The sequence below is a fragment of the Folsomia candida genome, unplaced genomic scaffold (assembly GCF_002217175.1).
Source record: "Folsomia candida strain VU population unplaced genomic scaffold, ASM221717v1 Fcan01_Sc021, whole genome shotgun sequence".
In the NCBI taxonomy this organism is placed as follows: domain Eukaryota; kingdom Metazoa; phylum Arthropoda; class Collembola; order Entomobryomorpha; family Isotomidae; genus Folsomia; species Folsomia candida.
Window position 1 is genome coordinate 2296852 of NW_019091213.1, and position 27741 is coordinate 2324592.

The 27741-nt window shown below is 37.3% G+C and overlaps 2 protein-coding genes across 2 annotated transcripts; one reads left to right on the plus strand and one right to left on the minus strand.

The window, feature by feature from the left end:
• Positions 1-7493: 7493 nt before the first annotated feature.
• On the plus strand, positions 7494-24535 carry LOC110858584. The gene is made up of 7 exons (XM_022107402.2): positions 7494-8128; positions 10999-11201; positions 12830-12888; positions 20789-21247; positions 21769-21900; positions 22308-22431; positions 22521-24535. The coding sequence occupies exons 3-7, from the start codon at positions 12834-12836 to the stop codon at positions 22570-22572; spliced, it is 822 nt and encodes a 273-aa protein (XP_021963094.2). The 5' UTR covers positions 7494-8128; positions 10999-11201; positions 12830-12833; the 3' UTR covers positions 22573-24535.
• On the minus strand, positions 24207-27601 carry LOC110858637 (heat shock 70 kDa protein cognate 4). The gene is made up of 6 exons (XM_022107466.2): positions 27443-27601; positions 27028-27236; positions 26741-26949; positions 26509-26658; positions 25276-26401; positions 24207-25119 (listed from the first exon to the last, which is right to left on the minus strand). Exons 2-6 carry the CDS (start codon positions 27230-27232, stop codon positions 24851-24853), a joined length of 1959 nt encoding a protein of 652 aa, XP_021963158.1. The 5' UTR covers positions 27233-27236; positions 27443-27601; the 3' UTR covers positions 24207-24850.
• Positions 27602-27741: the final 140 nt, after the last annotated feature.

Consider the following 27741-nt stretch of genomic DNA (forward strand, 5'->3'; position numbering starts at 1 on the left):
CATCTTGTCACAAGTTCTGATTCCATGAGCAAAGCCAAGCGTCTAAAAAAGCGTATGTGGAGGTGAGATGAGTGCCTTGTCGACGACTTTGTCAAGATGCCATGCCACAAAGTGAGGTGATTACTGATCATACGTACTTCTATATTGGTTCAGAGTAATGAAACCTTGGTCACTTACACCATGGTGAAATTATTAGTGGCCATCATAAACGGTAAGTGAGATAAAAAATGATAACACCAACCAACTACAATGAAAGTCATCCGATCTATTAACTCTACTAGATAGATACAGCTCCTCCATGCATGCACAGAATGTGTAATGTAAAATTCCGTGAAATCAAAAGATGCAACTTTTGATACAACTGTTTTCTATGTAGAAAGCTCATAAAAATAAAAATAAATATGCTCGTTCGAATAAGTAAAACTACGACTCGAGTGTTGCATATAATTTACATAATTTAATCAATCATCCGCCCATAATTAGGATCATTATTCCTTCAACCTGGACCTTGTACAACAATCTTTCTTTCTTTGTAGATATTGTTTTTTACTTCACAGAACGGAATTGAGACTCACCTCTCCAAGGACACAAATTGTGTAGCCATGCATTAAATCAGTGCCTCCCACGCCTTGTTACGTCTGAAATCTGGAAAAAATTGGGCTGTTTCCTCCTCTCCCTTCGACTTTTCTCTGGAGAAAGTACTAAAATAAATAAATGGTGGTGGGTCAAATCTCGAAATAAAACAAGTTACTGGGGCTTCTAAACACGACCGTATCGAATCTATCTCACTCTCATCTGTCTCATAATGTTCCTCTACTCTGTCAAATGATAAACAGGCTTTTCTAAATATTCCGGCCTCATTGTTTTAGAATCTGCTCCGACTGATTTAAAAATAAGGAAAACGACGTTTATAAATAAACACACTTCAAAAGAACTCTTTTCGCCGATTTGCACAAGAAAGAGAAAGCTGAATGGTGCGATTCTCAGGTTAAACCTTTCACTCGCCCCCATCCTCCAGCCAGTCCACGTAACGTTGAGTGATGACACAGAATTGTCTCCTGTTTACTACTTTACTACATATGCAAAAATGGATATAAATAGTTTACATGATAACCTACAATTTTGACAACCATGTTTTGAGTGGCCTGACTTTCACCAGATGTTACAAATTCTCACTGAAAGTACGTTTGCACGTACTCATCATGCCTAATCCTCCACGGGGTGTCACTAATCCCACCAACAATAGCTTCTCCTTTGCAGAATACGTTTATGACCACGTAAGTCGCAGTGGCATGTCCTATTGCACGGGAGAAAGTACAACTTCCAGCCTTGTTGCCTTGTACACACAACTACTTTGTGTTATTACATACATAAAATCGTAATAAGCAACAGGTCCGGTTGGGTAGAGTGTAATAAATGTGAGGCAAAGTGAGACACACGACAATTTTCACCATTTCCTCCGTCCTCCGATTTCGGTGGAAAGTCATTGTCACGTCCGTGTCACATTTCGTGTCATCTCATTACACGGCCTCCCACCTGCGAAGGACATGCTTCAACAGAGCATATTCCGTCTCTGACAGTGTAACCCTTAAAATATGACTCTCACTTAAATTATACCCCGGATTTCTGAAATTCACTTTTAAACTAATTTGTGTTGATGTTTTTTTAATTAAATTCTTATTACGCACGTACAAATGATGTAACGGGCTCGTCCTTCCTTCCGCTTTTCATCTTATCAAACAAATGATAAAAGCGTTTTACTCTGCGTCCTCATTCTCAATTTGTTTTCACATGTGAACACAAATAAATATGTATGTCAAGCACGTAGCAGAGAGAGATGATGATCATTCAAATCAAATGAACTTCGTACATAAATGACGACAATGTTAAAGTGTGGGTTGTTAACGTTTAATTTCCATTAATGTAGAAGGTTTGATGACGGAAGGAAGGAAGGGATGTGATGAATTAGACAAATTAGGCCTGATGGTGAAAGTCAACGAGAGCATCTCCAGGTTTATATTTGTGAACTGCGTCTCAACTTCACCCAACGTCGCCACTCAGGTTTTTGCAATAAATTAGCAACCAAATAACTTTCTGTTTCATTTAGCGTACGAATGACAACCTTTGTCCATGCACTAAAAGAAGTTATGATGAGGGTCAGGAAAATGTTGGTAAAATTATGGGTCATATTTTTCGGATCTATTTGCACACGAGTTCAAAGAAGAAGGAGCAGAAGAAGTTCGTCTTGGAGCGTAATAATGAACTACAAATTGATAAAACTAATAAAATGGGGACCAGTACCTAAAAACAAAAGGACAATCGTCCCGATACTTGCGGAGGCAGAAGAAGGATGATTATGTAACAAATATGTAACAACTGCGAAATTAAATTACTTTCATTTGCGCATAATTTTTTCTACGTTTCATTTTTTGAGGCCTGATTTTCAATTCTTTGTGAACAATTCATCAAATGCTTTCCCGTAATGTATATACCTTCACGATTAACGTATTCATGGATGGGAAAAATACCTTGTCAACGTACCGTATTTTGATCTCCCTCTGGCCTCTACCAAAGGTTTGCATGATTTCCAGGGCCTTTACATCTACAAGTCGAGAATCTGCATGGAGAATACACAAGTCATACGAAAATTGCAGTTTTTTGTGAAAAAATTAACTTTTTTGTCACTCTGAAAATACTTTATTGAAAACAATGCATTTTGACTACAGTAAGAATTAATTTCTTCATAAAACCTAAACATTTTGTAGGTCTCAGGGCCCTGGAAATCCTAACCCTATGTGAAGAAGGGAGATCAAAACACTGCATTTTGACGAAGTATGTTGCCCATCCATGAACATATTCACCTTGTGATAGTGAATAGAGGCAATACAAATAAATGTATCTTTCGGCAAACTTGATTAGTTTTCTAACAAATGAAATGAATAATTTCAAAATAACTTTCTAGTTTTGTGAAATTTAGTGTGTACAATTATCCCAAATATTCAAATAATGTTTACATTATTCCGTAATAGGTTACATCACACTTATGTATGTGGTCTAAATATATCAATCATTCGCACCCCCGCATTGACATATGCTTACCTGCCTCCAATCTAGATCACTCAAGTCACGTACATATGTATTTATTTACGTATTTCTTTATTCCATTACGAACTCAACGCTAAAGTTCAAAACACCCAGGCAGATTGGTTTTTCGAGAGGTTTATCAGGGACGTACACACATAAAAGTGACAAAATGGTTGTATTAGACACCCAAATATGCACAACACGCCAACGCCGTCGACTGAAATCAAGACAAGAATAGCTCAATTCCCACTTTAATAATTTTATTGGAATAAAGAAAGAAAGAAGGTGAAAGAAAGAATGGCGATCTTTTTGCAATAACTTTCTACAACTATCGTCGTACGCTCTCCTGATGAATAATTTTTCCACGACACAGTGAAACTTTGTTATTTCGTGCAGTCTTTATATGTAGCTTTCACTTTTTTTTAAAGACTTGAAATAACAATTGAGTAAAACGGGACGCATATTATTTAGAATATCATAAAATCTGCACTGCACAACGAAAGTTTTCCTGGTTGACAAATTCATTGATCGAACCAGAAGTACGTGTATTTCTTCCTCTTAAGAAGAAGACATGAATGTTTCGCAATAAAGTTTAAAGAAACTTGAACTTCAAAGATTTTTAAGGTTTTTACTTGAAAATGTCGTTGTACTCCAGATCTTCCTTTTTTGTGTAGTAGTATGTAGGTGGTTGTGGTAAGGAGCCTGAATAAAGAGTGTGGTCGGTTGGGGACATCCTCTTTCTCCATCTTTTACAATCAGCCACACCGGTCCCACAGCCGAGGGACGTTGGGGGGACATTTTCCTTGTGGATAGGAGCAGGAGGGACATATGGACAAGATACGATTTTACTGAAATTCTTGGGACAATGTCCCCCCGCTTGCGCCGCCAATGCCCACAGCCGCCCCGCCCGGTAGAGGTAAAAATTCTTATCCCATGCTTTATGTACGATCCCCCGGGGGAAATAGTAACGGCAATTCGTGGAGGCAGAGAGAGCGAGTATCTGTAGAACGGACGATTTTTATTATCCGTACTTATCTGGTCATTCAGGGTGAAAGCTTTCTATTTTGTGCTCGTGTTAGCCTACTTCCCAACTTCTTTCTCAATCCATTTGTACAATTTTCAACTCGAAATGTATGCAAATATATGTTTGAAGTTGGCCCACATTTTAAAATCTTTGACGAAATAGCCAAGCAGGAAGTACGGAAAAACATACAGCGTAGGAAATTGTACAACTACTCGTTCTTACATAAGTAAGTAGCTTTTCTCCTCAATTGACACACGCAAAATGAAACATTTTTACAAAACTCTGAAAAATTTTGGTTTTTAAAGTCAGTCGCCATAAATAAATATTTCATAGGTGTCATCATAACAAATTTTCACAACTCAAGGAAATCCTAGAAGTTAAAGTCCTTTCTAAATAAGTAACAGGTTGCGGGATCAAATTCACAGAATTTCCCATATCTTCCGGGTACCGGTTACTGAAAGGTCGTCCAATAAGCATAGGATCGCTTTATGATCGACGATGAAAAGGAGCCGTGACGTGGCGAGGCGTGGGAGTCAAAGTCAAAGCTACTTTGTCAACGCTGAAGACCAACAAGTGAATGACTTTGCTTATCCTCAGTCTGTAATTCAAATTGCACAAATATTCAATTTACTTTTGATGCAGATGCAGACGGTGATTTAATTCCGCTAATTTATTTGGCACACTCTTCATCAAGTGTATTAAACCTTGCTCATCAATCATCAAAAGAGGAAAAGTTCAAAATTGTAAGTACGTAAAGGGAGAGGTTGATAAGTGCATCTCCATGAACTACGTACTTGGTTCATCATTCTGTCAGTATGCGATTGACAGAAAAATTCAGTTGAACTTTTTAACTCGTATTGTTTTGTCTGAGAAATTATGTTTGAAATTTCGCATAAGGTCATCCACAAGCATGCACTACTAATATTCCTTACGTAAATTAACTCCTTTTAAAATTGATGAGTGGTTTCGTATAAAACAATTTATTCAACCTGTCAAGCGATATTTTTAAATCGAGTGGGATTATTCGGCTTTGAATTATCTGTACTTGATGCGCATCAAATAATGCAGAATTGGTAGCATTCATAACCTAATTGGCAATGTATGCATGCACTCAAAATGCTGTCGGCAATAACTTCAAAACCTGAGAATTGCATCATCGAGTGCCTAATTTCTATTAGTATTATCGGACCTGCGGAATTAATTCCATCCACCGACAGACAGGTTTATTTAACCCAGATTTTCCACTTGAATTGCAATATTTGACATAAAAAGGTCAGTATTTTCGCAATGTCGGTTAAGGATGATGAGATGTGGGCAGTTTGGACTTAACGCATCACGGCCTCTTGAATTTAAATCTTTTGAAGTGCATAACGTTATGCAATATCCCTGCAGCCAGAAATGCATCCAATGCAGTGAAATTGATTCGACCCTTGTAATTCGACAAGTTTGAACAACTTATTTTGATTTCGCCTTCAATTTGTCACGCGACAAGCATATGCATGAATTTTTCTAAAAATACAATTGTCATTTCAATGTCCTGTTTATGGATAAGTTAAAATAATACGAGGTATTCGATGACGTATGTAAATCATTAGACATGCATGGTCTTGGATGTCGAGAAATAAAATCGGCGAGTCAAAATCGATGACATTGTTCCAGTGTGACTAAAATAAATCCTATGCATTCAGATATATATGTCGTATGTTGTATACATGGTTAAAAATGTATTGTAACATTTTCCCGAAATCTGAGCCCAATGTTTACACTGTGTTCCTCAACATAGAAAATTTGCAAAAAGGAACATTCTCCGAGTGTAACCTGGCCTCATTTGAGAGAGAATGAGGTTGCGAATGAGGACAAGTTGAACCAATTCTTAATGTTAATGGTGGGATAAGATAAAATTACCGTATTAAATTGATGAAAAGTATTAGACAGACAAGAAATATCAGAAATAATATTGGCCATGCTGGGTACAAAGATAACCTAAGACTGGCCATATTTCATCTCATATTCCATCAACCTTTCCATGAAAAAATAGAGCTGAGCGGTCTCATTTTGAGCGTTTATGTACACACATAACTTCAAATGGAATGCATGATGCTCAGATTCTACGCAAAAAAATATTGACGTGAATAATATCTTGATAATGTCCACTATTTATGTCCATGCAATTATATATGTCCTAAAGTTGCTAATATTCTAATTGATTTTTTTATATATCACACCAACGAGAAACTTGACCTTTTTACTACAAATACGTACAGGTTATAAACCTGATTCCTTCCTCAATCTGGACAAAGAGTGCTTTCTTTCTTTCTTTTCCTATCAAAATCGAATTTCAAGCCCCACTGCACATTTTCCATTTTTAGAAACAAATCACTTCCAAATCCATCCAAGCAAGACGTGAAGGAACGAAGAGCAAGTGTCCAAATGTGGTACTGATCAAACTCTTAATTGTTCAGGACCAATTGATTTCTTCCCAGCAATCAAAACAGTCGTAAACTCAACCCACATTCAGTCAGACCGTCGTTATGTTCTATAGTGCATAATATTCTAGCACACATGTATGTAGGCGAGTATGTGGTGGGCATTCCTAGTAAACCCTTTTCACCCACCACACCTACACACGCTTCCTTTCACCCTTTCTTCTCTCCTTGTGTGGTAGTCGCTGGAATCTGAAAATCCATTTAAGAAAAAAATGTTTTTAAGCTTATCCCGTTACCAGAGATTACGTGTGACCACCGCTCTGCAGAAGTCTGCAATACATACGTCCCGTGATCCAATCAGTATAACACTCTCGTCGTCGTCATCCATAAACAGATGAGCGAGTGGGAAGAGATGTTGACCGTCATCTAATTGAATCTTATCTCCACTCTGAATCCACATGTAGGTAGTTTCTAATGGGGAAATAAATTTCCTTCTGCTACGTCATCTTGATCTCATATGTACATGGGGTCATCTCAGCACACCTTTTCTCCTACATATCTCCCCTCGCAGAAACTCGTACGTTTAAACCAATTAGTGATTCAGGTAGACAAACAAATGCGAAATCATTAACCTCCCGGTATCGTTGGGTTGACGTTTTTGTACGGGTTTTAGCTTACTTAACACGCGCTACTTGGAATTGTTTCCCTCTATCTGTCCATCCATCTATCTATACGTATTTAAATAGCATTTGTGGTGCATGCCGAGCGTACTTTAAACGTTCCACAGAAAATACCTGTCTGGTTGGTGTTCCATCAGGTATTCTGTTCTGACAAGAGAAGAAACTAACTGCTCACTGCCTACTTCTTTGACGAGACGGAGGACGACCAAGTGAGAGGAAAAGTTGAAGCCATGGGTTTCGTAGGGTTGGAGTGAAAGCAGTTGAGCTTCAACAGTCCGACCTGCTGCACACCTCGTCGTCTCACGTCCGAACTCCTCGTCTCATTTTGGCCAAAGTTGATAAACCGTTCACCCCAACACAATAACCACTCGATAATAATCCACTCTTTACCAATACGTGAATGAAACTAGGCCAGATTTAATCCTGATCTTAGCAAAAAATCTATAAACAAAATTGAATTAAATCTAACAGTCTCAATTTACCCCACTTTCAAAAGAGAAAGCACTTTGAGCTACACCACGACTTATGTAAAAACGTACTAAACATATTACCTCACCAAAAATTAAAGCAGATAAGTCAAAGTCAAAATCAAAGTTCATAAGCAAAAACTTTATGCAAATTCTATTTTCAAGTTTACATCTCCAGTTGCAAGAAATGCATGACAATTTTAAAGTTTGATATACAAACTTTTAATTGAATTGAGATTAAGCAAATTGAGAAGTATCATGATATTTTTGTCTCGTTTGGTCCTACAAGAAATATAATTTCCAACTCCACTTTCACTTCAGCCTCGTTCTAATAACGCCCACCCAACACGACATAAATTTTACCTGGATACATAACCAAACCCAAATTAATTCTCAATCTTCCCACGACGCAAAAGAGAGGAAACAACCTTTGTCTTTGGAAAGAAGGTAAGCGGGGCATTCTTTTAGCCTTCATATTTTTTTAGGACAATCCTATTTTGCAGAAATAAACAGGTTGATAGCTAGTTTTTTCTCAACTCGACGATACTTAAACCAATTTAATCTCACCGTCACCCAGCCACCCATCATCTCCTGTTTGCTGAGATCCTCCTGCTCCTCCTGCTGCTGCTGGGGAGAAAGAAAACATTTGCATTAATTTCCGCCTTTCTCTCACCATTCTCATTCTAATTTACTCATTTATGGGTTCACTGCCTCTCACTTGGTGGCCGGAAAATAACAAGAACCACGCAATCCTTCTCGGTGAGAGAAAAGTGGTCGAAATGTGGAAAGGTGACATCATCACTGGCCTGAAAAAAGGGTTGGGATCCTCTCAACTTCATAAATTGAGACCGTCTCACGTTTTCTTTTTCTAAAAGAGAGAAATTATTTAGACGAAAGACGTCATTTTAATTTACTCTGTGATAAATTGCCTCTCAGATCAAGTCGTAATTGTTTCGTTTCGTTCTAATAATTTGTAACGCGAATATAATTGCAGCGATGCAGAAACCACAGTTTTCCTTCCATATTATTTGTATTTACTATAGAACCAAAAGGGGAAAATTTGATTTCAGTTTAACGGATGTTTTCGACAAAAGTTGGAGATTGGTTGTGTGTGGTGTGGAGAACCTCGACCCGAGCCACAATTGCATCACTTTTTCAAATAAGTCGTGAAATGTTCAACAGGTTTGAAGGAAAGCGGAGGCTGTGCTTTAGGCCACAAATTTTGCAAGCTTTCTCCCACCTCCGCGAGTGCTAATAATTGCCCCAAACTTTTCAAAACTTTTACACATCTTTTAAGGCTTCATATACGATGCCATTAGTCAAATTTGTTGAAAATCTTGCCCAGCACCTCCTCCAGCCAACAACCTTTTATTGACTAGGCTAAAAATAAGTTATTAAAGTGTAAATTTCAACATATCCGATGCTATTTTTGGTATAAATAGATACGTTTTTTGCATTAAAATTCATTCGAGCTTGTTAACAACCTTGTTCAAGGAGGCCTCACATATTTAGAACAGATCGGCCTGTAAATCAAAGGATCACGTTGAAAATTACAACACTAGCGTGATGCCCAGAGACGAATTGTAAAGTGGATTGAAATTGGAGAAGGTTATAATCAGAGGTCGGATATGTATTCATTTTCAACTCTTTTATTTGATGACGGCCAATATGTCCCTAGATTAATAGATCAAAAGAATTTCAAAATATTTTCATGCATTTCTAGGTTTTCAGACATATATTATTTGAAAAATACATAAATATTTTAGACAATAAAAAAATGCATAATTTGTAAATATTTCAACGATACGAGACGAAATTTGTTTTTCTTAAAAAAATTGGATCACAAAAAATCCAGAGCATTGTATTCAGACATACGAATTTTGCGAACATTTTTGTAATTATTTTTCTGACATATTTATTTCAGTATTTTTTCGGAAATACATATCCACCCTTTGGTTATGCTAAAACAAACATGATTTTAGTAAATGCAAACAAAGATGGGCACATAATGAGTACTAAAATGTATCTGTGTATCAAAATGCAAATATTTGTTCACTAGATTACGGACCAATCCGAATAAATGTTCACTTCATAAATGTTCACTTTTCTGTTTTGGTCGAGGTGCCCATTATTGCCCAACTATTTCAATAATCTTTGTTCCAATAATAGCTCTGCACAGAGGCACAAACTCCCACGTTATTTATGCAGGTCACTATTTCCGTCCGTTTGTTTAACCTTACACAATCCTTGAATGTCAAAAATGCCGTTATCCCGTAATTTACCTACTTGCATGATTGGCCAAATTTTGATCGTGTGACGAAAATTTTGGATGCGAACAAAGGCACTTGAATAGAGTAAGTTGTAAGGAGTTTTAAAACTGCTGACAACTTGTGGCATGCATTCAATATTTTTCAAGGAACATGTTTTACTATCACAAATAAGGACTAACAATGCAAAGTTTTTACAAAGCAAGGCGATTACATTCCGACTACGACCACCTTTCAATTTTTTCATGCACAAAAATTGGCAGAATCGTATTCTGCATTTTTTTCAAGTACGCGAATTTGGCCACTTAACAGAATTTTTAAAATCACTTTCACCTAAAAACCTAGAGTTTTAAAAACGATGTGACGTTTTGAACCTCGGTGAGATTTAAATTATCAAAAACATGCATGCGTAGGTAGAATTATGTTTGCAAATTGAGTTTTCATAAATGTATTTTCAAAGTTTTCAAAATATCTGATTTTTTAAACCCGTTTTTGAACTGAGAAACTTCCTAATCCTCTGGATCTGTGTATTCTCCATAAAAGTTCTGTCTCCTTGCTGAGGATTAATTCATTAAAAAATTTCATCAATTCGGTCAACTGTCGATTAACCAATACTTTAGATTGCACGTACGCAACTTTTGGCATCTATGCATACCATTAAAAACAAAGTAATATTATTTCATTTAGCACAGTCACGTCAATTGTGTTTTAAAGCAATTCCTGCAAAAATCGAGAGCAAAACTTTGCCATGATTCAGATTTACATAGTCTTCAGACAGACATAATATTGTGCGCCTAAAAGAAAGTAAAATACTTTCTTATTCTTATACCGTCCCCTTTCTCCAGATATCGGTTCAATCATCTCCAGATATCAAATTCCCCGATCCTGTTTCTCATTCTATGCCTTTCAAGTGTTTCCATTCAACTCAAATCCATCCATGCAAATCTGAGATATTTCTCAATGAAATGAAATCGTGCACAAGAAATTCATAATGGAGTCAAAAGCAAGTCCACCCAGATGTAAAACAATCTTTTAATTCGTTTAATATAGAACGGCCAAGAGTTGCGGATTTACATAATCGAAGACTTGGAGAGATTGAAGACCTTGATTCAAGTTCGTCTGCCCTTGTTATTGACTTGGCCATAAAGGAAAAGTCAGTCTCGAGCCGGACCCATCCACCCACCCACAACTTTCACTCCGGCAGACTTTCACATCACCCAATCTCGTCTCATCCTATCTTCTGCTGATCAGTGGTAAGTGAAACTCGCCCGTCTCCATTTACATATGTACATGGTGCCATTCAATTGTCCACTTGGGTTCGGGGGGGACGCCATCTCAATCATTAAGTTTTGCCCTTTGGGACTTCTTGTTTACGTCTGAGTCGGAATGGTCAATTTTTATGTGTGTGTTTTGTGGACTGGGAGATAACAACGAGTGTCTTTCCACTCCAAGTTGCATGACGGTGCGTTTACCCATCAATTTGGAACACGGATGTATGTGCATGGCCAGAAATTTCTGGATGCTTATAAATGTCACGTGCTGAGTCTCATTAAAAATTAATTGTGATTAATCTTTACGTATTACGTAGATTTGTATGAAATACTTTCCGAAGAAAAGGTCAAATTCGGAAAGATCCTTGAAACGAGTCAACTATCGAGTATACATAAACTATTTTGGTGGTCTGATTCGTTTCGACTTTAATCCAAATTAGATCCGTTCGAGTTATTAAGCTTAAGTTCTCATTTTACAAAAAATGAGTAGGATTACTCCAAGCTTTAAAGAAAGATAGAATCAATTGCTGTATCAATTTATCGTGTCAAACGTTTTGTTTGATTTATAAAAAGATGGATGGCATTTATCCATTTTGCAGACCTGGCCAAATTAGTAATTGACAATTACAATTACAATTACAAATTACAAATTAGTAATTGTAATTTGTAATTTCAATTACTTCATTCAAAAAATGTAATTGTAATTGTAATTTGTAATTGGACCAAATGTAATTGATAATTTGTAATTTGTAATTGCACATTTCAACATGGTGTAATTGTAATTCAATTAATTCTTCAATTACAATTACTAAATCACCATCTGCTGTGAGTAGAACCAATCAAAATTCAACGTTTTTGTTAAATTTGCCGTACTTTCATACGTGAACATTTCACTGCCTATCACTTTTTGGATTAAAACAAACATTATTTCCCATTCGCAATTTTTTTTAATTACGTCAGAATTCATTACTAGGGTGTATTTTCATGCATAAGGGCCTTATGCATGAAAATAAGTAAATGCTACAAATTACGCAATTGAATTATAAGACAAATTACTAATTACAATTTTAAATGAATATTCATCATTTAATATTCAAATAATTTCAATACTTGTTCACTTTTAACAATATACATGCTAACAAATGCTTTTACTCGCAAAATTTTCCTTCGAAAATTATTTTTTTCTAGGTGGAAATTTTGATGTAAATGCATTTACATTGTTAAACGTGAACAAGTATTGTAAATAATTTGACTAGTACATGATGAATTTTCATTAAAAAATCTCAAATGTAATTGTAATTTGTAATGTAATTCAATTACGTAATTTGTAATTTGTAATTGTAATTGAAGCGAATTTTTTTTAGAGAAGTAATTGTAATTTGTAATTAGTAATTGAGTTTTCTTGAGTAATTGTAATTTGTAATTGTAATTGTAGAAATGTTGTGATTGTAATTGTAATTTGTAATTTGACTTCCAAGTAATTTGGCCAGCTCTGCCATTTTGACATAAATATCACCACCAAGCACGCATTTGACATTTCCCCGGCTCCTTCGTGTATATACCTATGTATTTACGGTGGTCTAAAAAACCCGCATTTTAATATTTAACAGGAAAATGTGGGGTCAAATCCTGCCAATGACTGTGGTAGTGCTGAGTCACATCATGTCGAGTAAGTTATTTGTTCAACACTCTAACATTCATTTGCTAATTGATAAGAAACGTCAGACCGGAAGTGCTACGTAATGTGTCCGTATAATGATTGATATGTATGATGTACACTACTACTTGATTCACTAATTTGATGAATTTTTGGGCCGTGTGTGTTTGTGTGGGCCGAGAAATTGATGACTCTCGTTAGAATTTGCCACCCTCTTATTCGCATGAACAACAAAACTTGAAAGTACACTTAATTCGACCTACTTCGCCAGCAGAACGAGCAGGGACGACTATTTGTACTAACTAAAGTCGCTGTCTCAATCGAATTGGTCACATTGTTGTCGCTGGTGGCGCAAGAAGGTTTTATGAATTTGGTTTTGTCAGGCTAGGTCTATTCTGGGATGGTCAGTCACTCTCATTTGACGTTTTAAGAGAATAACAAGAACATAATTTACATCTTATAAACTCATTATGCAAATACAATTGTATGTACATGTATGTGTGCATTGGCTTGGCTTCACTGTGCGTGTCAGTTGAACGTAGCTTTCACTTGTCCCACACAAGACGAATGTTATGCGAGACGTGTTATTCTCAGGATTAGTAGACACCAAGTGGTCGAATTCGGGGAAGATTGGTAATTCGACCTCGTTTCAGATTGAACCTTTTTGGAAAAGTTTGTCAACATGGATTCTCTTCTTACGTAACCGACCAGCCGTCTGAAAACAGTAAATTTGAGATGGTTACAGACACATCAAACCAAAATAAGAATCAGAGGCTAAATTGAAGATTTGAGCTTTTCCTAATGGCGACACAACCAACTTGGGAACAAGTCTCTGCATTTTTCTCATTCTTCACCATTCATGAGTTCTATGCCCTGCAAACAGCAGGTCGGCTCTGTTGGTGAAAGCTAAAATTTAAAAGCATACCCGCATTATTTGATGGACAGAAATTATTTATTCCGTAATTTGCATAAGCGTTTAATCGATGGAAATTAAATTCAGTCGATTAATTATTATAGACGTGTAAATTCATAACGACTGATTTAAATTTCAAACGGCACACTCCTACTGAAGTATGACATGCATACATAATACATATTTTCGAGTCAATCATCCTCAAATTCGATGAATAATTGAACATTAATTGTAGTCAATTCTAACTTAATTGACGGATTGCTTTAAACTTATTACTCACCCCACTTTCACCACAGAATGAAATTAATTTTTCTTGTATAACCTTGTCTCGGTCATTCTGTCCTTGGCTGGCCTTCAGAATAAATGCATGATAATTTCCTTCTTGTAATTGAAAGATCAGGTGCACAACATATTCCTTCTTGGCGTATGTGCATACGTATGTATGCACAAATCAATTTCGTATTGCAATGAGTTTCCGGAATGATTACACATGTAGATAGTTAGATTTCTGGGCGAAAGTTATGAAATTGGTTTGCCATTTAACAATACGAGTTTCTTTGATTATTACACGATTAACATTGTGTCCTTCGCCTTGATTACTTTTTATTGATCTGATTGACTGGGACTTCGGACATCCTATTGATTCCCTGTCAAACATTGTTCCTTGTGAATGTCTAATGGACATACAATTGCATGAGGAAGGCAGACGAAACTCATCTTTAGTCCATAGAAATTAGTTGTGCACAAACGTGTCTGCACCTTATCTTAGGATTAGTTAGCATGTGACATATTTCTCAATAAATCATGACTTGTTTGATGCATTGATTTCAGTGGCAAGAGGAAAAGTTTTTTATCCAATCAATCAAGTCCAACTCGTATGTCGATCACTTTCCTTGACCTGATCCTGCAAATTTGACCGATTGACGGCCTACTTAATCTTTATCGATGCGATTTTGATCCCAACATTTCTTTAATCAGTCTATTTTTGTTTTGCAAGGCGGCGAGGTAGAAGGTGGTCAGTCGAAACAGAAAGTAATCTGGAAGAATATTACTGCTCCGTGGTCGTGAAGAATGTATGAATATTTATGTCCATTGTTAGCTATTTTTGGGTTGATTGTCTCACATAAATTATCTTGTGTAAAAAATAAGCTGACAGAAAGTTGAAAATATATATAATAAACTGTCTCAAACAAATATAAAAAAGTGGCGTCTGGAATGTAAAATGAAATCAATATGTAAATTATGTGATTAATGAACCTTGACCTCATCCTCAGGGTCATGGGGTGGTCGGAGGTCAAAAAGATTGAGGACGATGATTTCGTAGTGAAATTTCCTTTAAATGGCACTCCTAATGAAAATGAAGTTCAATTTAATTTTGGCACACACCCCCTGGCGCTAGGAAGGTGGTCCGAAAGATCTCATTATCGAATTCAACCAAGAGCTTAAAATTAGAAGCACAATGGCGAAAACGGCATTTGATTATGTTGAGGCGTTCTGGACTGGTCCTGCTTACGGACGGACAAAACGGTCACAATAAGCGACTTATACACCAATACACCACTTAACAAATACTGAATTAAGCCTGCACCCACGCACACGGACAATAGCCGCAAGAAATAAATAAAATAGTTTTGCATGAGAAAACGCTTTCATTTTACTCCCTGCACCTACTTACATAAGAAGGAATTGGTTCATTTCCTGTTTTTGCAGGGGGTGCATAAACTCGCACTAACTTCACCCTGCTCAATCTCCTCCAATTAATTACCAAGTAGGCACCGAATTAGGAGATGAAAAGATAAGACGCGTGACGACATCTTAATTAAATCTGACTACGACCTGACTGAGTGGGCTTACTGGATGCATGGGTAGATAAGAAAAATCTTCAATGTGCACTTAAATATGTAGAAACTTCCCATCGTGTTATGTGGGTTGGTCGGTGTACTTAAATAATTATGATTTGCAGATTTTTGCGTCTGGATCGAGAGGCGATGAAAGTTTATTTTACACCGATTTTATTTACACCCATCAATAAACTTTGTTTGGGTGACGTGCATTAATCCAGTTGCATTACGGGTCGGTTCTTTCAATTAAACACGAGTCACTTCTGCAAAATAATGTTAAATTTGTGGTACGGCAAAAGCTAAATTCGGATCGGGGAAGGGAACACGTAACGAGTTCCTTCCGTCCCTCCACTTTATGACCCACTCGACAATAGTGCTACAGTAAACAATAAAGATTAGACATGACCTGCAAATAAGGGGAGAGTTAAGATTAGCCAGATAAGGGACATGTGCAGTTTTACGTAAAATTGAATTTACGACGTTTTCCTCAAAACAGACTCCAGAGTCAGATTCTTGTACATGCAAACGTATATAAGTACATGTCTATATACAAATAATCTGCATTTGTGCTGATTCTAGTGGCATCATTAAAATAAACAGATCACAATTGAGAGTACTTCTACGTATGTATGTATGTACACCATATTTGTATGATATTTAGGTAAAGGTCAGACGATAGAGAATCACAGCATCTCAATTAAATCAGCGACAGGATATTTATGCGAGAAGTCACGCATTTCTAAATAATATGCACAAGCCATGTGCAAAGTATTCTCTGACTTGAGTTTTCCTTTAATCAGTTTGGCTTTGGTGGTTCAAAGTCTGGATTTGTTATTCTTTATTTGATCCTAGCCAGTGGAACTGTAAACACCTAATTCCCTGAAAAAAGTACCTAAAACATGTAAGTACGTGCTGGGTATGATAGTACCTACGAAAGTCGGAAATATGCAAAATTTTCCATTGTCATCAGCTCCCATTTATCGGGATGAAATAAGTTTTTAAGAGCTTGAATTTCCTGGCTCGAACGAAACCTCACAGGCTGAATTATTGAAACCGACAAACTGTTCACTGGAACCACGGCCAATTGTCCAGATGAGGACAAATCATAGAAGTTTGACAAACGAATGCATGTATGTGCACATTTAGGGATTGGCGAACCTTGTGCAGGCAGAGTATAATTATCACAAACACACTGCTTTCCCAAGGCTTCTGTTATGCCAAGAATTTGCGTAGGTATGAATGAAAATATCAAAAAATTGGAATGAAAAAAGTTCTCAACAATAATGTCGCCTTTCTCCCATGATTGCAAAAAAAACCCTTTCACTCATAACATTATAATTATTTATCATAGCAATTAATGCACCTAAAAGTTATATGAGGATCTTGACCGTCTACTCAGGATCAGACCATTTAGAATTGCAAACCCCCATCCACTCACTTTCTTGTTGGGTTTTTCTCAAAAACTTTCTCCGAAACTTGATCAAACTGAGACGAAAAAAGCATAAGTTTTTATTTCCCAACTTCATATTTCGGTGGCATGTTCTCCTAAAAGTAAGCAGCCGATTGCCTCGTGCGATCTCCTTTGCACTTTCTCCAGGTGACAAATTACACCTGAATCCGAGTCTTGGGTTTCTTTCACACCGAAAAGAATTCACTCGCAGTGAAGTTGAACAAAGGTGCAATTTAACACGTAAACACGACCTAACCCTGAAATGAGAGACTTTCCCTCGTTCGTCAAACTTTCACTTTTCCAGAGTTGCATCACATTCCCAATAACTTGTTTATTTCATGAAAAACACAAGTTCTATGATATAACCCACGCAGTGCATTCCAATCAAAGCCGACATAGTACACGACAAACTTTCCTATTATTAAGTACATAATATAGAATCATATCTTCCATAAATACATATTCTGAAAAGTAATTAGAGGGCGTTTTGAGACAACACTTTTGACGAATATTCTACTCACAAGGGAACCTTAAGTACTGTCACCTCTCGATTTCCTTCGGAATGGCCTTAATCGACAGATAATTTAGTGAAACTAAATCTTTGTCATAGAACATGCGGTGCAAAATCGCGTTTTCGCGAAATATTTGGCGAGAGCTGAACCAAAACCTGCCATTTGCCCAATGGTTTTAACATAGCCACCAGCCTTTCGAATGATGAAATGAACTTCATATAATCTTATTAAATTATATTTGTACCTGTCCGCGTAATTTCAGCCCGATCACAAATATGCATAAAACAATGCAAAGATTGGCAAATTTTTTGCAAATTGCGAAAATCTGAAAACTTTCGCAAATTTAAATTTCTTTCTTTCTTTAAATTCAACAAACTTATCAGTTTAACTGTTATAAAATATATTTTTCTTATTGCAAAAAATTTGCAAAAATTTGTAACAATTAAAGTTTACATTTTTTAAATTTCGCATTTTAGAGAAACTTAAAAATTGTCATATATGCAGATATGAGCGAATAAAGGGAAAGATAATTTGTTAAACAATTAAACATGCAAACATTGCAAACAAATTCTACATAATAATATTGAATTAAAAAATTGTAAGTTTTTGCAACTTACCAAAAGAAATACCGCAAATAATTTCGAAAAATACGTAAAAATAGACTAGCCTTGGTTATTTAAGTTATTTTCATGAAAAATTGCGAAGTTCAGTTTTTGCAAATTTTTGCAAATTTTTTGCAATAAGAAAAATATATTTTCTAACAGTTAAACTGTTAAAGTTTGTTGAATTTAAAGAAACGAAGAAATTCAAATTTGCAAGTTTTCAGATTTTCGCAATTTGCAAAAAATATGCGAATCTTTGCATTGTTTTATGCATATTGGTGATCGGGCTGAAATTACGCGGACAGGTACAAATATAATTTAATAAGATTATATGAAGTTCATTTAATCATTCGAAAGGCTGGTGGCTATGTTAAAAGCATTGGGCAAATGGCAGGTTTTGGTGCAGCTCTCGCCAAATATTTCGCGAAAACGCGATTTTGCACCGCATGTTCTATGACAAAGTTTAAGTTTCACTAAATTATCTGTCGATTAAGGCTATTTGGAAGGAAATCGAGAGGTGACAGTACTTAAGGTTCCCTTGTCAGAAAGAAGGCTTTATTCATAGGCATTAAGAAATGTGTTTAATTTGTCGTAGCAGCCTGTAAATGCCACTAGATAAATGGAGACGAGATAAATAAGCTGGGAATATTATGCTACTAGGAAATTGCACTAAGCCATGATTGGACGAGTTAATTAGCTCAAAAGGTTAGTGGCATCGAGATGAGGTTGGTGTTGAAATCCCAATTTGCAACCCAACACAACAAAAACAACAGACTAACAGCACAAAAACATAAAATTACAAAATTAAACTACAAATATCCGTACTACATGGGAGGCATGCATATTTGCCCCTCAGTGTGTCGCCGTGGTTTTGACCAGTGTCCAAAACCGGTGTTAGTGAGTTTAGAACACTAAATTTTGGACTTCCAAAATGTCAAAAAGTGTCTAAAGTATAAAAGGGGGCAAAATGATACAAGTTCTTTATTACTAAATCTTTCGTCAAGTCAATGTATTGACGTAAGTATGTGTAACCTCCCATAAATTTTGATCATTTTACGACATGGTTTATGTTTAAATTATTAGAAATTTCTCATAAAATCATGTGAAAACAAAAGTTTTTCCAAATTTCGTTGCATTGCAAATGCACCAAAATGCTAAAAGTTAATGTGAGTTTACATATCTGTTTGCAAAAAGTCTCTAATAAAGAACTTGTAACATGTTGCCCCATTTTCCAATATTGAACCTTTTTGGGCATTTTGGACACTTTTGGAGTTCAAAAAGGTTTTGGACGTCCAAAACTAAACATTTACCTGTAACCATTTACTACATGTGCTATGAATATTTACATATAGAGTTTGGTATTGTACAGATAAATGAAGCATTTTGGTTCGGTTGTGCGTGGCCAAAGGCAATTGGCATAGTTCAAGCAGCTCTTCCATGAAATTATTGTCCGTCCGTGGATCCAGTCTTGCCTATGCAAACAGCGTATGTCTCCATCCTTGTGGGAATTACTACCAGAATATTCAATACTACATAAATATGCTCACATAATATCAGGCAGAGAAGATTTTAGTTCTTCATATTGCGTGAAAAACATGATTTTAAAGCGTATAGAAAAGTGCACCAGACAATGCTGCATATTCATCATCCTGATTACGCAAGGAAGCTGTTGTTGTCGCGGATAATACAGTTTTTGCAAACTGGAATAACTGCACATACAAAATGAGTGTAGGTGTTATTGAAATTAAATAAGTCAGTTTTATACATATTGCATACACACCCACAATCGGCACAATCTGATGATCCATGCACTCGGCTGGTGAAAGATGCATATATTTTACGGAAGTTTCGTCATTTTTGCATCGATATGATTAGATTTCACTACGTAATGATGGCGGTTACAAAGGCATTTATCGCAACCGCGTTACTTTTTCTTCTGACCTTTCGTACTTATTAACTTTCGAATCGTGAAACAGCATTTGCGCGTAGGTTGTTTGTAGTAAACATCCTGCAATGGAGTCGATGGCATAATAATGTCAAATATTATACAAGTTGGTTGGTATTATTATAACTATTATGTCTCGCGTGATAAACTAATTTCCCATTATTTTCACAAATTGCGAGAATTTTCCGAGCTTCTTACATCTCCGATAGCAAATAAATAAATGATATCACACACCCAAAATGATCGCCCGTTCGATTTAACCCAATTCTTGATATGTTCTAGAGCTTATATGTCAGTATAACAATAGATAAGTTACCCTCAAAGTCGAAATATACCTGCTTGACCTTGTTTTGAGGGTCGAAAAGCCAGGAGGTCAAAGGTGGTGGTCCAGACCCCATAAAGTTATAGATGCAGATATTCTGAATCCTTTCGCCGAGAACTTTCCCACGATATCCCATTTATGGGGCTCTGTGACCTTTCGACCTCCAAAACACGGTCACAGGTGACGACTTCAATTCAAGGGTACTTTAATGCTCTGCAACATATCAAACATTGGGTAAAATCGAACCAGCGAACATTTTGCCATGTTGGATATCCACCTTTAATTTGTACCCACTTTGTTACCTATGACTTTCTCTTTTGTCTCAAGTATGCCCAAGTACGGCAGCACCTCAGAACTTGATCATACCCAGTGAAACACGGGGAGTCATTTCGCCACCGTCACCCAGATATGACGACATGTCACCTTCCACCTCCTTTTCCTGCAATGCTTGTGCATCATCTTCTTGGGAGGAGGCGCAATCTCCTCCCACGCAAACTAATGACAAGAACGCCCTGTTTCGTGCCGCATATCTCCTCTCGTCACCGCCAGAGTCGGAAGGAGGAGGTGACACCAATCCAGACGACATGCCGATGACCATGCTCGACAGAATTCCGCAGAAATCCACCTCGGCCTCAACCTACGGGGGACGAAGGGGGGAAATCAGAGGTTACAAACGACGCGACGGGGGGATCCGGCACCGCTACGAGTTTGAACCATGGATCGTTCCGACCGGTACGAAGCACAGTGACGAACCTCAAGCCGAAAAAAGAAGTGAGATTGCATTGGGTAAGTCGTGGACGTGGATGAATAAATATGACGATATTTTCATTCATTAATCAAAATAGAGAAAAAAACGAAACAGAAAAATTATGACTTTCATTCTTTAATTCATTCTTTTGTTGACGAAAGTTTTTCCATTTCTTTTTGGAAAGGAAACCTTTCCATGCTGCTGCACGAGATAGGCTTTCTTCCAAGAATAAATTTAGCCTGATTTATTTGCCTTTGTGGAATTGCAGCCAGAATTCTGTGTAGGAAGGAGTGCTTAAAAGTATTTAAATAGTTCTGTTATGTAATATGGAAATAATCGGTAGGTATTTGCCTTGCCTTCCTCACCAAGAGTCAAATGTGAACTTGACAATACTTGTGCGATTCATTATGATCCCATTGTTCTCGACTCGTTACTCAATCACAAGCAAATTTGATTGCAAATTAATTATTCACCCAGTTGTTTGTTATGTTATGTATGCAAAATACTATCCTAACATAACCGAGTGGGCTGACGTTTGAATTTGTAATTCAAAAAATAGACGGCCAGACAGAGCGGGATGGAAGTGCTGCGAGAAAGTTGGCGTCTTCAGGGGATTCGGAATATTGGAAACGCCAAGCCGCCCAACTTTATCCGGAGGGAGGACGAGATGACGAGACCAACTCTGACTCAGGTATCCACTTTATATCCGGATGTAATTTAGTGATTAGCAATTTTAATTAAGAAATCATCTTCTCCGCCGCCCCGTCTGCGTCACACACACTACAAAATCGAGTTGTTGCCCTATTTCTAGAAAATTGAAAAGAAAATTAGCCCCTTCATTGTAATTCTATCAGAAAAATCCATTTTCACCGGATAATATCTTAACACTCTGAAATCAACGACGTCACAGGGCTATCTGTCCGCCTAATTGGGAGGATACAGTCATACCAAGCCTAACGCTAACCTCTACCCACTCATTTTTCTCATAAAGAAGTCTAATCTCTTTCCTTTCTCTATCTCTCCTCACTTTTATTGCACTTTTTCTCTCCCACTTTCATGTGTGTGTGTGCTGATGATGCAAATTAATTTTGTCCACAGGACACCAGCACCCAGAGCAACCAGTTCCTGGAACGAATGAAGCGAGCGAGATGACAATGACGCTGATCCCATCCTACATCCGGTACAATCGATTGATGAAGCGGAGTCCACGCTGCTTGCGGAGGTAAATAATCTATCCACCATCCCAGCCAGACTTTTAAGATGCCGATTTATTGAGACTGTAATATTATATAATGCTTTCTCCTTCTGAAGGTGTCTGGCCCAAGGCGTTCTTCACCCGTCGCAGTGTCACTCTCTCTGCTAAGTGGTCTCAGAATGCAAATTGTGACGAAATGGAATTATTTATCTACACGGTGGCCAGTTGGGGTTCGAATAGCTTCGTCTCGGAGTCATTCTCCAGAGAAAAAATAAATCCACGTGTATCTTCATCTTTTTAAATTATCCCTTTTAAATTATTACTTGTTTATTATTTTGTACATTGTTACATACTTAATTACTTTTTAAAACTAAAATATTTCTAGTTAATTACTTAGTTAATATTATTTCATTGATGATGTTGCATTGTGTAAATAGTTTTTTTTAATTTGAAGGAAAGTACAGATTCATGCAGAGAATTGTTATGTGAAATACTAGTATGTCGTGTGTAGCGATAATAATTGTATCAGGATTAGGATTAGATGTACATAATTTAACTTTCTTCCCTGTATGTACATATGTAGAACAGTTGACATTTGTACTTGCTTTGTATTCTAAGGTCCATCATAGAAGGTGACCTAATTACCCACACCTTTCGCTTGAATTAATTTGTAATTATTTCCGTGTGGATGGATGTGTGTTCCATTAGATGATTTGTATAACATAACACAACCAAGTAGATGACACAGGATATTCGCTATATGATAACTGACACCATTAATTTAATAACGCCCACCTAAACACAACGCTTGTACATGTACATTGTTTTGAGTAGATGAGTACATTTAGGGGAATTTTACGTTTACTTGCTTCAAGTGAACCAAAGCTTTTTTTCATGAAATGCCAATTTACTCCAGTTTGATTAAAATTAATTATTTATGCTGGCATTATGGAAACTTGTGCGTTAAATATCAAGGGCATAGCATAGGTAGCTAGGTATGTACGATACTATGTATATATACTTTACTTTTGTATGTGCATGTATACATACGTACAGAAAATGTAGTCTTAATTTCCCCAAGTTTATGAAGCTTTAGAAAGAAAGGTTAGCATCAGAGTTAAGATAATAACTAGGATAATGCTTGGAGTGAAAGTTTACGTATGCATGAAACAGAAGCCCGATACCCAAAGTTCATTCAGCACTTTATCGGTATTACGGATCGTGGTATTGATAACAAGCAATCTAATATTTTAATCGTATATAATAATAAGCTAGCCCTGAAAAAAAGGGTGGAAGATCGAACAGCATAGCACTAGAATTACTATGTAAAACACCGAATACCATGTACCGTGCTTGTACATATATTTACGTAAGTATTTTAGGAATGGCAAGATTATGTACATAATTCACACGATTCACATTATGAGAAAACCAAAGAGTAGTCGAGCATTAAATGTAGCGTCGTTTTCTGAGGATGACGAGTCCCATGTATATAGATAAGGTATATTTATTTAGTTGGTACATGTGTGCACAGATAAATGTGATGTTACGAATGATGTGACGGATTTGTGATGCTGAGAAATTTGAAAAGTATTATTACTACAAAGCTATATGTAAAAGATCAAATTATGAAAGATTGCCTGATTGAGTGGCGAGTCGTCATCATAGTCATTATATTATTAATATTCATTCGGGATTAAACCATGTGAGAGATGATACTAATAAAAGTATATTTACGTTGAAGCATTCTATGCGATTTCGGAAAAAAAACTGGAGGCAATAATTTCTCAAAAATGCACAAATGAGTTTTTAAAGATTATTTTTTATTTGGTTCATTAATGTTCAAATGTTTACCACATTTCGTTTACATTAATACTCATTCAATTCATTTAACATCAAAATTGTACCATTCATCGAGGAGTTCCCTGCTTGCTTACTTTCCAACTTCTAAAACGAGAGCATTCAGACTAACAAATAGCAGTGTTTCCTTTCACGTCTTAAGACCAGATCACGATTATTTTCTCATGTTTTATTTAATCACTGAACTACTGGGGTAAAGAACGTGGGTGGTTTGTAAGAAGGGATCATTGTTAAAAAAACATCTAACTAACTAACTAATTATTATTATATGCAACAATAATAATAAGCATCCTTCCATTAACGTTACACAACTTTTACTTTCGTGTATTTTTTACATTATTTTTTTATTTATTAAAGTTAACACAAAGTCGTGAATATTACAGTCGTATTCATCAGTGTGTAAAACCACAAGACTTTCAACAAGCTGGCATCGGTGAAAAAGAAGAAAAAACAGGAATTTTTAGGGGGTTGAATGCTATCTAGTATATGTGGAGCTTGTACAAGTTGTATCATAAGTTTCAAAGTAATTCTTATTATTATCAGTAATAATTTAAGTTATTATGAATAGAAATTAACGTGAGTGGCATTAATCAACTTCTTCAATCGTGGGTCCCCCAGCTCCTCCTGCGCCTGGGGCGGCACCACCTCCGGGAGCTCCAGCACCAGGGAATCCTGGGCCTCCAGCGCCAGGAGGCATACCACCACCGGCAGCGTACATTTTTGTAATGATGGGGTTGCAGATTTTCTCGAGTTCCTTCTGCTTGTCTTCGAATTCCTCCTTCTCAGCAAGTTGGTTAGCATCGAGCCATTTGATGACCTCTTCGCACTTGTCCATCACTGTTTTTCGGTCCTCCTCTGAAAATAGAACACAAAATAGTCCAATTAATATCAATTACTTCACAATTGCTGCATTTTAAATATTTTTAAAAAATTAAAATAATTAAAGTGGCTACATAAATAAATATTGAATGACTGATTGAGATAGGCAATACAAATTATAGCGAAAATTACCTGGAATCTTATCCTTGACCTTCTCATCCTCAACGGTACTCTTAAGGTTGAAGCAGTAGCTCTCTAAACTGTTCTTGGCACCTATTCTATCCTTCTGCTTCTCATCATCAGCCTTGTACCGCTCCGCCTCGTTCACCATCCGTTCGATATCTTCTTTACTGAGACGACCCTTGTCATTCGTGATGGTGATCTTATTTTCCTTGCCCGTGCTCTTCTCGATGGCAGTCACGTTCAAAATACCGTTGGCATCAATATCGAAAGTGACCTCGATTTGGGGAACTCCACGTGGTGCAGGTGGGATTCCAGTCAGTTCGAACTTGCCCAACAAGTTGTTGTCCTTTGTCATGGCTCGCTCACCTTCGTAGACTTGGATCAACACACCTGGTTGGTTATCAGAGTAGGTGGTGAAAGTCTGAGTCTGCTTGGTTGGAATGGTGGTATTTCGCTTGATCAAAGTCGTCATAACACCTCCGGCAGTCTCAATTCCTAAACTGAGAGGAGTGACGTCGAGCAAAAGCAAATCTTGAACCTCTTCAGACTTATCTCCGTGAAGAATGGCGGCTTGAACAGCAGCTCCGTACGCAACAGCCTCATCCGGATTGATCGACTTGTTCAACTCCTTTCCGTTGAAGAAATCTTGAAGCAACTTTTGCACCTTGGGGATACGAGTGGATCCACCGACCAAGACAATGTCGTGAATCTGAGACTTGTCCATCTTGGCGTCTCGGAGAGATTTCTCAACAGGTTCCAAAGTTCCACGGAAAAGATCAGCATTCAGCTCCTCGAAACGAGCCCGGGTAATGGACGTGTAAAAGTCAATTCCGTCAAAGAGAGAGTCGATTTCGATCGAGGCCTGGGTAGAGCTGGAGAGAGTTCGCTTGGCCCTTTCGCAAGCAGTTCGAAGACGACGAAGAGCTCGCTTGTTAGTTTTCAAGTCCTTCTTATACTTCCTCTTGAACTCTTCCGTGAAATGGTTGACCATTCGGTTGTCAAAGTCCTCTCCTCCCAAATGGGTGTCACCAGCAGTAGACTTTACTTCAAAGATTCCATCCTCAATCGTCAGAATCGAAACATCAAAAGTTCCCCCACCCAAGTCGAAGATGAGCACGTTACGTTCGCCTTTGCCCTGTAAATAAATTTTTAAAAAATGATTACAAACGTATTCATAATAAACGTAAATCGTAATGATGCAAATAAAGGAAATGGTGTTGATGATTTTATATATTTGCATACCTTTTTGTCCAAACCGTAAGCAATAGCAGCGGCGGTGGGCTCGTTGATAATTCGTAATACGTTCAATCCAGCAATAGTCCCAGCATCTTTCGTCGCTTGACGTTGAGAATCGTTAAAGTAAGCAGGGACAGTGACGACAGCATCGGTGACCTAAAACAATTTCAATAAAAAAGTCAAGAATTAGGAATACACAATTTATGATACTATTTAATTATGGTTTAAAGGTGATTACCGTCTTTCCCAAGTAGGCTTCCGCCGTTTCCTTCATCTTGGTGAGAACCATGGACGAGATTTCTTCAGGGAAGAAGGTTTTAGATTCTCCCTTATAGTCAACTTGCAACTTGGGTTTTCCACCATCACTGATCACCTCAAATGGCCAGTGCTTCATGTCAGATTGGACAGGAGCATCTTCAAATTTTCGCCCAATCAACCGCTTCGCATCTTAAAACATAATTATAATTTGATAAATACATGATTATATACCTGGTACACCAAAGAGAGCAGACAAAAAAAACTTACCGAAAATTGTATTTGTCGGGTTCATTGCCACCTGATTCTTGGCAGCATCTCCAATAAGACGTTCTGTATCAGTGAAGGCGACGTACGAGGGGGTGGTCCGGTTCCCCTGGTCGTTAGCGATGATTTCGACCTTTCCATGCTGAAACACTCCCACGCAGGAGTACGTAGTCCCCAAATCAATCCCGATAGCTGGAGCTTTAGCCATTTTACTGCAAATGGATAAATACAATTCAACTTGATTAGTTACTCAAAAAGAAAAGAAGAAAAAAGCCAACTTCACTGCATGGCTTAAACCACGCCGTTATTTGTTGCCCATCCCTCCGTTTTCTTCCCCCCAAAAGAACTTTATCTTTCCCACTTCCCTCGTCCCCCACCGACTGAGGAAGGGCACCCCCACTGGAGATAACCAACTCACCTTATCTATTCTCCTGATAATTGTGAAAAAGTGAAAAGTTTCCGACTTCTTGGCGTGAATTTCGCAGAGTTGGAGAGGTTGCGTGCTGCCAGGAGCTCATACAGTGAGGAAAAGAGAGAGGAGAAAAGAGTGAGGAATCCTCCTTCGTACCGGTGATGCATGGGTGGTGGATTTTTGGTCTGGAAGATTCTCTCGCTTCTGACGTAGTCCTCATCCCATTGGTCATTTTCCACCTTGGGCCACCCATCAAGTTCGTCATTTCGTACGCATTTCAAAATTTTGAAAAAAATATAAAAAAA

Excerpts from the sequence above, each read along its gene's own strand:
- LOC110858584 (XM_022107402.2), top strand. The coding sequence starts at position 12,834 with ATGTGGGGTCAAATCCTGCCAATGACTGTGGTAGTGCTGAGTCACATC. Across the intron at positions 21,248-21,768 it reads AAGAAGTGAGATTGCATTGG|ACGGCCAGACAGAGCGGGAT; the intron begins GTAAGTCGTGGA and ends TTCAAAAAATAG. Across the intron at positions 21,901-22,307 it reads CGAGACCAACTCTGACTCAG|GACACCAGCACCCAGAGCAA; the intron begins GTATCCACTTTA and ends TTTTGTCCACAG.
- LOC110858637 (XM_022107466.2), bottom strand. The coding sequence starts at position 27,232 with ATGGCTAAAGCTCCAGCTATCGGGATTGATTTGGGGACTACGTACTCC. Across the intron at positions 26,659-26,740 it reads AAGCCTACTTGGGAAAGACG|GTCACCGATGCTGTCGTCAC; the intron begins GTAATCACCTTT and ends AAATTGTTTTAG. Across the intron at positions 26,402-26,508 it reads CTTACGGTTTGGACAAAAAG|GGCAAAGGCGAACGTAACGT; the intron begins GTATGCAAATAT and ends ATTTATTTACAG.